At 53.3% G+C, this 12,739-nt stretch overlaps 6 protein-coding genes across 6 annotated transcripts; 3 read left to right on the forward strand and 3 right to left on the reverse strand.

The window, feature by feature from the left end:
* Nucleotides 1-408: 408 nt before the first annotated feature.
* J4E92_004116 (uncharacterized protein) lies at nt 409-1,510 on the forward strand (the record flags this gene model as incomplete). Its single annotated transcript, XM_051495508.1, has 2 exons — nt 409-451; nt 498-1,510. The coding sequence occupies 2 exons, from the start codon at nt 409-411 to the stop codon at nt 1,508-1,510; spliced, it is 1,056 nt and encodes a 351-aa protein (XP_051354527.1).
* Nucleotides 1,511-1,634: 124 nt separating this feature from the next.
* On the reverse strand, nt 1,635-2,087 carry J4E92_004117 (uncharacterized protein; the record flags this gene model as incomplete). The annotated part of the gene is made up of 3 exons (XM_051495509.1): nt 1,635-1,736; nt 1,786-1,872; nt 1,926-2,087. 3 exons carry the CDS (start codon nt 2,085-2,087, stop codon nt 1,635-1,637), a joined length of 351 nt encoding a protein of 116 aa, XP_051354528.1.
* A 453-nt stretch (nt 2,088-2,540) lies between these two features.
* Nucleotides 2,541-5,681, forward strand: J4E92_004118 (uncharacterized protein; the record flags this gene model as incomplete). Its single annotated transcript, XM_051495510.1, has 3 exons — nt 2,541-2,865; nt 2,915-3,856; nt 3,904-5,681. 3 exons carry the CDS (start codon nt 2,541-2,543, stop codon nt 5,679-5,681), a joined length of 3,045 nt encoding a protein of 1,014 aa, XP_051354529.1.
* Nucleotides 5,682-8,284: 2,603 nt separating this feature from the next.
* On the reverse strand, nt 8,285-9,373 carry J4E92_004119 (uncharacterized protein; the record flags this gene model as incomplete). Its single annotated transcript, XM_051495511.1, has 1 exon — nt 8,285-9,373. One exon carries the CDS (start codon nt 9,371-9,373, stop codon nt 8,285-8,287), a length of 1,089 nt encoding a protein of 362 aa, XP_051354530.1.
* A 536-nt stretch (nt 9,374-9,909) lies between these two features.
* J4E92_004120 (uncharacterized protein) lies at nt 9,910-10,767 on the forward strand (the record flags this gene model as incomplete). Its single annotated transcript, XM_051495512.1, has 2 exons — nt 9,910-10,140; nt 10,195-10,767. 2 exons carry the CDS (start codon nt 9,910-9,912, stop codon nt 10,765-10,767), a joined length of 804 nt encoding a protein of 267 aa, XP_051354531.1.
* Nucleotides 10,768-10,915: 148 nt separating this feature from the next.
* Nucleotides 10,916-12,415, reverse strand: J4E92_004121 (uncharacterized protein; the record flags this gene model as incomplete). Its single annotated transcript, XM_051495513.1, has 1 exon — nt 10,916-12,415. One exon carries the CDS (start codon nt 12,413-12,415, stop codon nt 10,916-10,918), a length of 1,500 nt encoding a protein of 499 aa, XP_051354532.1.
* Between the last annotated feature and the right edge of the window lie 324 nt (nt 12,416-12,739).

Here is a 12,739-nt window from a genome sequence, read left to right on the forward strand (position 1 = left end):
GGTGGTTTGCTGACAGGTTCGTTCGTGTTCGTTGATAGGGTGTCGTCTATGTAATGTGAATCATGGACAGGCCGAACGAGGGCGGCGTGAACCGTAGATGGGGCTGAGGACCCCACGGGGCTCACGGCAGCATGTTGGTAGGCTAGTCCGGATCAAGAAGCTGGTTGTAAGAGTAACGCTTGCCAGAGCAATGCGAAGCGATGATTAGGAGAGTGATGAAGAGAGGGAAGTGTGAGTGAAAGTGTAGAAGGCGCGGTGGACTGGTCTCTGACGTCTGGTCAGGCGCTAGCGGACCCCTGCCAAACGCGTTGATTGATTCAACTCTTGGACCTCAGCATCGCGACTTTGACGACGACGACGTACGATACCACAAACAACACGTCCCTGTCCTTCGACCATTCAGAAAATATGGCGATCAACGACTGGGGTCTGCTCTCCCAACCAGATGAGGGTAAGGCGTCTTCCACTCACTACAAAGCTCCGACTAATTCCAGCAGATGCGCTGCACAATGTAGCCCGCCTACTAGCTGTCGAAGCACGCCCATACACAAACACGGCCAGTCGCATACTTAAGCCAGACTTCTTCGAGGATGCGCGCCCCAGACAACTACCCTCCCCGCCCCCGGATGCCTCGGGCGCAGAGGAAGAGGCCGCAGCAGTCGCTGTCGAGCGCGAGCAACAAGCGCACAAGATCGAGATATGGCGGAAAGACATCATGAACGAGCTGTCACTGCTGGACTTTGCGATTGTTCGATCCGAATTCACCACGAATAGCAATCACACCGAGCGCGCGCGTTACGCCGATGAGAAGACGGCCATCGAGGCAAAGCAGGAGCACGTGCGCAAGAACATAGAAAACCTGCGCGTCAGACTGGTCGAGGCGAAAGAGACGCTGGCCGTGCGCAAGACGTACGACGAGCTCACGGAAAAGATCACCAACAGCAAGATGCTGAAGCCACGGGACGAGCAAGCACACGCCCACGAGAAGCTGGACCAGGAGATAGAAGAGCTCAATTCAGAAGTGCGGTTGGCTAAGGCTACCTGGAAGGAGCGACGCACGCAGTTCGGACGAATCGAGGAAGAAGCACGCGGCATGTTGCGCATGATCAAGGACGAGAAGGAGGAGGCTGAGCGCAAGGAGGGCATGATGAAGGATGGTGACGAAGATGGCGAAGGCGAGGGCAGCACCTCCAGAGGAGACGTTAGCCATGCCGGTACACCGCGACCAGATGGTGGCATGACACCTGGGCATGCCAGCCAGAGCGGAGATGGCTCTTCGTCACTACGCGTACCACCACAAGATCGCCTGAAGCCTCTATCACGGGAAGCCAGCGCCGCGCCCTCACCTGCTAGATCTGGTGCCGCCGATGACACGGAGATGGCAGACCTTGGGGCACACTCAGGAGATGCCAATGATGGTGACTCTTCTGGGCTGGAAGAGGGCGAGGATCTTGAAGATGGGGAGGAGGATGGCGAAGATCGCACAGACACCAAGATGGACGAATCGTAATCACATGTAGATGATGATTCTTTGATGATTTGATTGCATAGCGCGGTGTTCGGGTATCATTTCATCATTTTTGTACCACTACCATACGGCAGCGGTACCGACTATCTCTTCGGTAGTTACGAATCTAAGAAGCTTCACGCATGGCCGCCTTACCCTTTTCGACAGCCTCTTTCGCCTTGGTGACTTCCTCCGGTGATGCCTGGGCGCCGCCTTCTTTGTTGTTCTCCTACAGATTGTTAGTATGGGATACCCAGCCCATAGCATGCTGAACTTACAAGCTCCTCCTCCAGCCGCTCGACTGCCTGCTCAATCTTGGTCTTCATGCCAGGCAGGACGTTCCTGGTCTCCTGGAGTGCTTGACGCTACACCGCAGTTAGTAATCATGTTTAGTATCAGGATTGCCGAGACTCTGTACCTCTTGCTTTAGGGTGTATTCGCCGTTCTCATCTCCCTCATTGGCCTCGGCCTTCTTGATGCGCGCCTCTTGCTGCTCAATTTCTTTGTGGTAGCTGGCTTCTTCCTTGACAAGGCGGGTTACGACGCCAGTTGCGATCGCGAGTTTAGATGGAGGCGCCATGATCAAGATTGATATTGGTTATAGATCGAAGTAGTCAGTGATTGAAAGAGGCAGAAAACGAGGGCTGAAGGTTTAGTTGAGCTGATTAGTGTCGCTGTTCGTCGTTGCCTGCTTGTAAACATTTGTTCACAGCGGGGCTAGCTGCCCCACTAGTAGAATTAGTCTACAGCGTGGTCTGCATGTGTACACATAATGCTGTCAAATCGCACTTGATGTTTGCAGAATGACCTCAGTGGCTTTCATAAGAAGACATCTCCAGTAGCAGTCGTCTTTTGGCCTGCAATTGGACTTGCCTCTAGCATGCCAAGACCACTTACGTCCGTTTGCAGACTAGCCTAGAACGCGTCCCACGCGTCGTTGCGAAAGGAGGAGGCGCGACGAGCCCACCTTCCCTGGCAGCCCCTCTACAACATCAACACATTCACCGTTGCTGCCGCGTAGAGCACCGCGACCATGTCTTCCCCAGAGAAGCGCCGCTCTCAGCGCACTTCTGCGTCGGCGACTCCGCGGCGAAGCGCCCGTGGTCAGAATTCTCAGATATCCGACAGCAGCCCAGCGCCAGTAGGTCCAGAGGAGCAGTTGCAGTCCGAGGCTTCGCAGGCGTCGCAACGCGGATCGCAAGCAACTCCTCGCAATGCAAGATTCCAGACCACTTCGACACAATCCCCGCTCTTCTTCCGCTCCTCGCCTGCAAACCCCTCCAATTCGGGGCCAGCGAATGGCGACGAAGAGAGTGATGGCGGTGCGACACCCAAGGCGTCTGCGATGACGATTGGGGGTATGTAGAGACTGATATGAGCTCCAGTATGCACCGCTGACGGACACAGATTCATCGCCCATTCACTACGCATCCTCCTCTAGCCCTGGCCGAGCCCGCAATGCCCAGAACGTCCCTGGGAGCAGTAGCAGCGCCCTTTTCGTGGGCGGCTCCGAGTCTGCAGCCCGCAATCGACGAAGCGATATTCACTCAGACGTCTTCGGCACCAGCTCTACCAATCGCCGGCGCAGGCTCTTTGTCGACGAGAATGGCATGCCCGTGCAGGAGGCTTCGGACGCGCCGACCTTCTCAAACATCAATCCTGATACATCAGATGCAGACGTGTTGGGCGGCAACTCTACTCGAGTCATTTGGGGAACCAATGTGTCGCTTGTCGATGCCAGACATGCCATGAGAGACTTCTTGATGAACTTCCGAAGGAAGTATCGCATGGTCCAGGATGGCGAGCTGGCCGAGGGCTTGAGTCTTCCAGACAGTCACCCGGCCATGGCCAGGGAGTATGTCGACATCATGAAGATGATGCTGGAGCTCGGTGTCACGCCATTGAACCTGGACGCGCGCAATCTCAAGTCTTATCCGCCAACAAGGAAACTCTGGCATCAACTGCAGGCTTATCCGAACGAAATCATCCCCATCATGGACGTGGCGATCAAGGACACGATGCTCGAACTCGCTGAGAAGCGTATGGCAGAGTTGCGAACCCAGATGTCACAAGCACAGCGTGCTGCTCAACCCAGGGCTCGCGACTCGAGCTCACTCCCGCCCATGCTGAGTTCCGATGCCCCTACACCTGGCGCCCCGTCTCCGGCTCCGTTCGCAGAGATCCCGAACCTGGTCAGCGAGGTCGATCAAAAGACGTACAACGTTAGGCCGTTCGGTCTTGATCACACCATCAACTTGCGTGAGCTCAATCCTGGCGATATGGACAAGCTCGTCAGTGTGAAGGGTCTGGTAATCAGGACCACGCCCATCATCCCGGATATGAAGGATGGTAAGTGTGCCACAAGAATGTTCAAAGTCTTTCGCTAATGTTGCTAGCTTTCTTCCGGTGCTCTGTATGCAATCATACTGTCAGGGTCGACATCGACCGTGGCAAGATCACCGAGCCCACCAAGTGCCCGCGCGCCGTATGCGATTCGCCAAACTCGATGCAGATCGTGCACAACCGCTCCGGCTTCGCGAACAAGCAGGTCATCAAGCTACAAGAGACACCGGATGACATGCCGGACGGACAAACACCTCATTCAGTGTCATTATGTGCCTACGATGAGCTTGTCGATGTTTGCAAAGCCGGTGACCGCGTCGAGATCACTGGCATCTTCAAGTGCAATCAAGTTCGCATCAACCCGCGCCAGCGATCCGTAAAGAACATCTTCAAGACTTACGTAGACGCCCTTCACATCCAGAAGGTTGACAAGAAGCGAATGGGCATTGACGTGTCAACAATCGAAGAGGAACTCGCAGAGCACGCAGCTGGTGATATTGAAGAGACCCGCAAGGTCTCCGAAGAGGAAGAGGAGAGGATAAAGGCCACTGGCGCTCGTCCTGACGTTTACGATCTGCTCTCTCGCTCGCTGGCGCCCAGCATTTACGAGATGGACGATGTGAAGAAGGGTATCCTGCTTCAACTCTTCGGTGGCACCAACAAGCAATTCGAGAAGGGTGGCAGCCCAAAATACCGTGGCGACATCAACGTCCTACTGTGTGGTGACCCGTCCACAGCCAAATCTCAAATCCTACAGTACGTACACAGGATCGCACCGCGCGGTGTATACACCTCCGGAAAGGGTTCCTCTGCAGTTGGTCTGACTGCATACGTCACCCGCGATCCCGAGACCAGACAGCTTGTGCTTGAGTCCGGTGCTTTGGTATTGTCTGACGGTGGTGTATGCTGCATCGACGAGTTCGATAAGATGTCGGAGGCAACGCGATCCGTTCTTCACGAAGTCATGGAACAGCAGACGGTTTCCATCGCCAAAGCTGGTATCATCACCACCCTCAACGCCCGTACCTCGATTCTGGCATCTGCCAACCCCATTGGATCGAAGTACAACGTCAACCTTCCCGTTCCGCAAAACATCGACCTTCCGCCTACGCTGCTTTCGCGTTTCGACCTGGTATACCTCGTCTTGGACCGCATTGATGAGCAGAACGATCGTCGCATGGCTCGCCATTTGGTCGGCATGTATCTTGAAGACACGCCCGAGAATGCTAACAAGAACGAGGTTATGCCTATCGAGTTCTTGACTGCCTATATCTCGTACGCGCGCTCGAACATCCACCCCAAGATCACTGAGCCCGCATCAAAGGCTCTCGTTGATGCATACGTCGCGATGCGCAGCCTTGGTGCCGACATCCGCTCGCAAGAACGAAGAATCACGGCCACCACACGTCAATTGGAATCCATGATCCGTCTCGCAGAAGCGCACGCCAAGATGCGCCTATCAGAGGAAGTCACAGCCGACGATGTTCATGAGGCTGTCCGTCTCATCAAGTCTGCGCTCAAGCAAGCAGCTACGGATGCACGCACCGGTCTGATCGACATGTCGCTTCTCACCGAAGGTACATCGACCAGCGACCGCCGCAGGAAAGAAGACCTTAAGCGTGCGGTTCTTGCCTCGCTCGAAGACCTCGGCTCCGCTGGCCAGAGTGTGCGCATGAACGATCTCGTGAAGAAGGTACGAGAAGGCGCTAGCGAACAAGTCGAGAACCAGGAGTTTCTTGAGGTGCTGCGTAGTGCCGAACTTGAAGGCGCTGTGCAGATCAGTGGCGAGGGTATGAGGAAGATGGTCAAGAGGGTCGTTGGCACTTTCTAGGTCGACTACGAAGGCATGGCGTTTGAGGGGTTATGGGACTGGCATACCTCATGAGGTGATGATGCGATGTGGTGGATTGGGTAGTTTAGCAAGCACTTTGTTGTCGCCTTGCATTTGTATAGACACGAGGTCGTCTTGAATAAGGCATTGAATGGTCTACTTTGCTCAGATATCTCGTTGGGAATGTGTACGTCATGTCTTTTGGCAAGTTTTGTTCAAGGAAGGTGCGACGATAGCGGCTATGTTCCTGCGTCGCTTCCGTTCCTGCGTGAGTGAGGCACATCCATGGATGCAACCCCGCACTTCTGCGTTCTGTCTCTTGCCTACCAACATGACCACACTGGCTTCTTCACCCTTTAGCGCTGTGCCATGTCGACCTCTAGCGTGAGCGCAGCGCCCGAGCCATCCGAGTCAGAACAGGATATCGAGAGCCTGAACCCGTCGTTTTGTGCTAAATGCAGAAAGCTTTGCATACTGCCTGAGGAGCTGAATCTTCGTGGGTTCGTATACGCTGAGTACACTCTGGAAGCCATCGCCGAAGCCGTAAATGGAAGGTGCCAACTCTGCTGTCAGTTTCTCAACTACCTTGAATCGGTAGACAGCAACGAAGATCTTACCGGAGACAAAGTTTTCCGTGCATGTCTCGCGTATGAATCAAATGCATCGTACGACACACGGTATCTTCCTCATGTCCATACCATCATCTTCTACGCTGTTGAAGGCACTGATCTCGAGGCGCGTGGAGGTGGACTCCTACTCGTGATCAGCGAGTATACTCTTACGAATGGCGTGCCATTCGTGTTTGAGAGACATGAATCCAACCAGCCGCGTCCGGTACGTGTCACGACAGCCTTGACATCTTGGACTGGGGATGAAGCGCACCTCCGCACCATCACTAAATGGGTACAACAATGTGAGGAAACCCATAGCGCTTGTCGTCTCGAGAAACTCCAGAAAAAGGGCATATTCATACCGACTAGACTTATCGATGTTTCAACCGCCGATCTACCGTACCTTGTCACCGCAGACACAGTTTGCAATCAGAAGGACCACAGGTACATCACGTTGAGTCACAGATGGCAGAATGAAGACATGCCCAAGCTCCTCAGTTCAAATCTACACGACTTCCTTGGAGCAATCCAACCGAACACGTTACCCGCGGTGTTTTCGGACGCCATAGACCTGTGTCGAAGAATGGGCGTACCCTTCCTATGGATCGACGCGCTTTGCTTGATCCAAGATGACCGCGCAGACTGTGACCGCGAGATTTCTTCCATGGGAGAGATATATGCCAACGCATTCATGCATGTAGGGGCGACACGGGCATCCAACAGGGCTAGCTCAGGACTGTACACTAAAGTAAACCCGATTGGCCTCTCACCATTGTATGTGAACTTCCAACAGGGCACACGGAGATTCTCTCGTCTTCTCCACGAAGCCACTGCAGCAAAACGGATCAACCAATCAAAGCTTATGTCGCGCGGTTGGGTTCTGCAGGAGCGACTTTTAAGCCCCAGATCTATTTATTTCGACGATCTGCTTAGTTGGGAATGTGCACAACTAGTTACCACCGAATTGCACCCGGATGGTGCAATGGAACTTCCTGGTCGAACTGGTTGGGGCTATGACTTGCCGTTCAAATTGCCTAGCCTTCTCGGAGGGAATACTATGACTACCGGTACAAAAACGATTGATTATCACATGAGATGGCTGGCTGTTGCGGAAGGGTTCTCCGGTTGCCAGTTAACATATGATGAAGATGCACTACCCGCAATATCGGGGTTAGCGAGGGGGTTTCAGACGATGCTGCAAGATAGATACGTGGCTGGTATCTGGTATAAAGATGCTGTGCGAAGTTTACTTTGGATACATCAAAAAAAGCGGAAAGACTCTGATGATCCATCGACATGCCCCGAAAAGAGCCACCGAGGTTGGTATAGTCTTTTGCTACACTGATCCAACGATGAAACTTTGACTAATTTTCGATAATAGTACCTTCGTGGTCTTGGCTCTCGTTGAAAGGGCGCATAAGATTCCTTTGGCTGCATTCCATTCCACAGCAGCCATCCGATCTTTCACTCGCACACGTTCGTGAAATTCACATAAAGCATGTTCGGGATGACGAATTTGGGAAAGTAGTATCCGGATATCTCCGGCTCGCATGCTACATTCGCAAAGCCTCCGACAGACCAGCAAGAGTCGGATCGTCTTTTGCGTCCCAAATGTACGTTTACGGTGCTTGGTGCGAGAATTTTGATGACTTCCGGGCATCATGTGTCGGGTGTTGGTTTTGTATGCTTCAAATTCGCGGAGCCCGTCGAGCAAGCTCGATTGAAAACGAGTTGAAATGGAGACCGGCACACTTAGTCGGCATCATCTTGGAGCCTGTCGATCTATCCCAGCGAATATTTCGAAGAGTCGGGCTTTTTGCGCACCCCTGGGGAGAACACAACACAAGCCACTTCAAAGAGCTGTGCCCAGAGTTTGCGGACGTTACCCGTTTGGAGGATATGGAGCAAGAAGAGGTCACCATTATCTGATGAGTAGTGGACGGATCGTTCTAAACTGCAAGACCATTCATACCAAGTACGGCAATCGTTAATCTAAACCACACTGCTCAGTGCCCTTTCGTAGTTCTCCTTCCGCCAAGACTCTCGCCATTTCGCCTGCAGGCTCGTCTCCGCCCATTTCCCCGGGTCATCGATGTCAACACACACATCAGCTTCGTCCTCGCCATCTTCGCTGTCCTGCGAAATCATTCGGATAGCAAGACGTTTCGATGGACCCGTTTTATGCCATATGATGGCCTCCAGAGCAAACGCGATAGGATATTCGAATTGAGACATCATATTCGAAACCAGCCAATTCCTGCACTCAACCTGCTCCATGCGGATTGAGTTTTGAGATACCTGATGTATGTCGATTGAAGAACAGCCGTGAGTATAGAACTGGAATCCAAGTCCTGCGAGATTCGGTACGTATTCTTGCAGCAACTGCACAAGACCCGTATACGTGCTATCCCATTCGTTCGGGCCGGTAAGCGTGATATGATGCAGATGCTTCATGCGCTGCGGAGCATGTCTGATCAGATGGTTCAACCAGGGATGTAGGTCCTGCGAATCGACTGACAAGACGGTGTCACGGAGGAAAAGCTCCTTGGCTTCATTGCGGATGGCCTTGTTGGATGCTATGAGGGCCCAAGGTCCTCTTGGATCGACTGGAGAGTCGGCTTCGTAGCTGCAACGATCTTCTTCTTTGCACATGCCTGACCACTCGGGATTCGCGCATAGCAACCGCGTGTTCGGATTGGTACGGCGGCAGGGATACCACACGAAAGGCGGCGGCTTTCTGGCTTGGGACGAAGATTCTTTCTTCGTCTTTACACGTCTGCGTACGTGGATGTGTAACAAGTCGCGTAGGTAATCGTAGATCTGAAGGCGCATTTCAGTTGGGAGGCCTTCGAACGTCGCTCGAGGGTTTCGAGGCGTCTTGAAAATGGAGGCAGGATGTATTTCCTCGATGTCTGAACCGTCGCATGCTACGGCGTTTCTCTTCTTCCTCTTCTTCTTCCCTTTATTATTTTGACGGGTCGATTCAATGGAACCCGCTCGAGACATGCTGGAACTGGCTGATGACGTGTCGTAGTAGTCATCGTAATCAACAGCCTTTCGCTTTCGAGTTGCGCGGACCATTGTAGAGTGACAGATATCGTGAGTGGTATCGAGCTTGGTCGGCATATATGTGAGCTTCACTCACCCCTTGCATATCAACCAGATGCGTGGCTGCGGCACAGCTGGCATAGTCTCCAGGCAGCGACGCGCCCACCTATCGGAACCTGCGAGTATATGCATCATATCCTACGCGATGTTACACTGCGTCTCACTTGGGTGGTGCTGGATGTCAGCGTTGTATCTTTACCCCAAGCGATCGCAGATGGAGGTGTTTGACTTTCCAGGTGCGAGCTGAGTCAGCCATGAGCCTCGGCACGAACCATCTACAGTGGTTTGCTTCCCACAGCGTCTGCAACAGTTCGCGCTCACATTGAAACCCTACGATGCCTGACTTGCATAGTGAAAGCGCCGTGAAAGCTCGATGTACTCGAAACGATAACCTTCGTAACTCCGCCAGTGCTTATCGATGACTGGATAGCTGAAAGCCCGACGAATGTCTACTTCCATAGCTGAATTCAACCATTACCCCAACTCACACGAGACATATCACGGGCACCATGAAGACATCCAAGTATGCACCAAAGACGCCTGCCGAAAGTCTAGCCCAATCGAAAGCCGAGAAGCTCAAACAGGACAAAGATCGCGTAACGCGTTTGCTGGGGCGCGTCCGGTGGAAGGCTGAGATGCTCATGGTGTCCTACTTCCGCACCATGGAGATCGTACAAGCAGCTGCCCAGGAGAACGAGTACCACCAATCTCAACACGCAATGGGAAGCGGCGCATCGAGTGTAAGCAGCTATCAGCCCCATCACTCCAACCGTCGCGAAACTGACACGGCGCAGAAACAAGCCGAATCCATGTTCAAAGTCGACTTCTTCGAATTCTACACGCTGCTAGAGCGCTACATCACAGACTGTCTCGCCATCTTCGGTGTTTCCGTCTCCGCCTCTGCGCCGCGCACGAACTTCAACGCCCTACGTTACGAGACCAATCCCGATCTACACCGAACGCGACCGATGGCTTCGCATGCTTTCCACGCAAACCTCCTAGAAGCTTTAGACGATGAGAAGAGCCCATTGGCAGGGTCTTTGGGCCTACAGGACGTTCGTGTACAACTAGGCATTGCCAAGGAATACCGTAATGCGTGGAAAGATGCTGATAGCAAAGCAAACATAGCCAGCGGCGACGCGCGCGCGAATATGTCGCTCCAAGATCTGCAGCTAGAGCATATGTTGCGAAACATCATTGGTGGATGTGATCTTGCTCATGAGGCAGTTCAGCAGCATTCCGACGGTACTACGAACGGTACTTTGACCAGTCGAGACTTCGAGCCCAAGACGTCGTACGGATACACAAGCATGGAGATTGAAGATACGCCTTTCGAATACATGGACGACGCTATGGATCTCGACTGACAGAGTCATTCGTGGAAGGATAAGACTGCATAGAGCCACTATATTTGGTCATTGCTAAAGCCGATCGACGGCTCACGATGTAAGTTGGTACATTCTCTTTCGTATCTCTCCTGCTACCTTGCTACCCCCAAGTCAAGCCACGCCCTTCCTATGTGCTCAGTCTCTCCTCAATACCACCAATAGCCTCAATCGGGCTCGTTGGCCGATGTTGCTCAATACCAACCTTCTGCATCATATGCTCCTCATCATGTCTTTCGTCTTGCAACAAACTGTCCGCCCGGTAGCGGTTGCCCTCAGCTCTTCCAGCTGTCTCTTCAGAGACAAGCTTCTCTTGTTCCGATTCCCACTTGCATCGCTCCTTGCAATCCCAACAGACACTCCTCTTGCACACGCGCATATCGTACTTCCACTCATGTCGGTTCAGCATCTCCTGACAGTGTGCACAGTCCATCGGAATAACGATAGTCTCCATATCGCCACGTCTGCGCGCAATGCTAAGACCCTTGCTTGAACGAGTGTGGATTTTCATATCCTCATCGCTGGCAACATCGATACCGTCGAATACAACGAGTTTGTCGACTTTGCACCACCATGCCGGTCGGTTGCCGGATTCGGTTCGCGCACGAACGGATGTGCTGGTGAAAGCGCCCACCTGCGCGCCTGGACCGGGCAGCCAGCACCCATTCGTCGTCTGCCTTGGCGGGCTAAAGACGCGTGTCTTTTCTTCTTCAGCCTTCTCTTTCTTGGCAGGCATGTTCAATCGTTCCTGCAGAAGCGCTGTAGGCGACCGCAGAGCAGCTTTTGACTGCGTCTTCGAATTGCGGATCAGGTCGTATCGCTTCTCGAGCTCGGAGCGTGGCTTGGAGGAGTCGGATACGGGGTTCGTTCCTAGGTTCAGCTCTGCAGGCCGTTTCAGGCGTGCTATCGAGTCTGTGCGTTGACGGGGTGAAGAGGTCGATGTCGATGCGGTGTGCTTCAAAGAGATGGATGAGTTCCTTGATTGATGATGGTTGTCACTCAGAGCGAGGGACGTGGGTCGGGACTGTTGTGGGAGGCTGTCATCGTCCGAGACATACACACCAGAGTCTCGGTCGCGGGATTGCGTGGCACTGGTAGTTGCGGTAGACACTGGCCGTTTGAGGGCGCTGTCTTGGCCGTGCGTAGAAGGGGAAGGCGCAGGCTTTTCTTGCTGTGGAACGGCTTCCTGGACATGTTGGACTGCTGCTGTCTCTTCCTTCGCAACAGGCACGAGTGTCTCTGTCGCAGCAGTGTTTTGAAGACGGCTCAATGGCGACGATTTTGGTGGCGGTGCTGGTGCCTCCTCCGTGTCGTCCAAAATCAGCTTCTTCGAGTAGTTCTTGACTGGAACCTGAACCTCTCGCTCAGGCTCTTGCATCAAAGGCTCCCGCTCTTCAGCAGGCGGCGTTGCGATGAGAGGCACGGCTTCTAACACCTGTTGATGCTCCAATGGCTTGGCGTCATCGTCGAAAAGGAAAACTCCAGAATCCTCGCCATCCGGATTCAGATCCAGGTTCTTGGCTACCAGAGGGATAACCATACTAGAATCTTGAGCTGCTGCATCTTCAGTGAGCAGAGGTGCCTTAGACGGATCAGGCTTGTTGCTCTTCCAAAAGGCGAAGGAAGGCATGTTGTTTGAGGAAAGGACTGTGGGCCGAAAACTATCGGTAAGAAGAATGAATGAAAGACTGAAGAGCAGTGTCTTGCTCCCATCCTGCTCCCATCTCGCTCTTTACATACCCTCAACCCACCACGCCGCCTCCAAACCCTACAAGCACAGCCCCCTCCACCCACGCGTCCTCCAATACCCCTCTCCATCACCACATCCTCTAATCCCACATCCCACTACCCTGAATAATCTCCTTCCACGATGCCAAATGGCTATCTGACGTCTGTCTACTCGCTCAATGTGGAGGTGGTGCGATACGAAACACCGACAGCCGGGATCTAACTG

The sequence above is a fragment of the Alternaria infectoria genome (assembly GCF_024043175.1).
Source record: "Alternaria infectoria strain BMP 0036 chromosome Unknown scaffold_5, whole genome shotgun sequence".
Taxonomy (NCBI): Eukaryota; Fungi; Ascomycota; class Dothideomycetes; order Pleosporales; family Pleosporaceae; genus Alternaria; species Alternaria infectoria.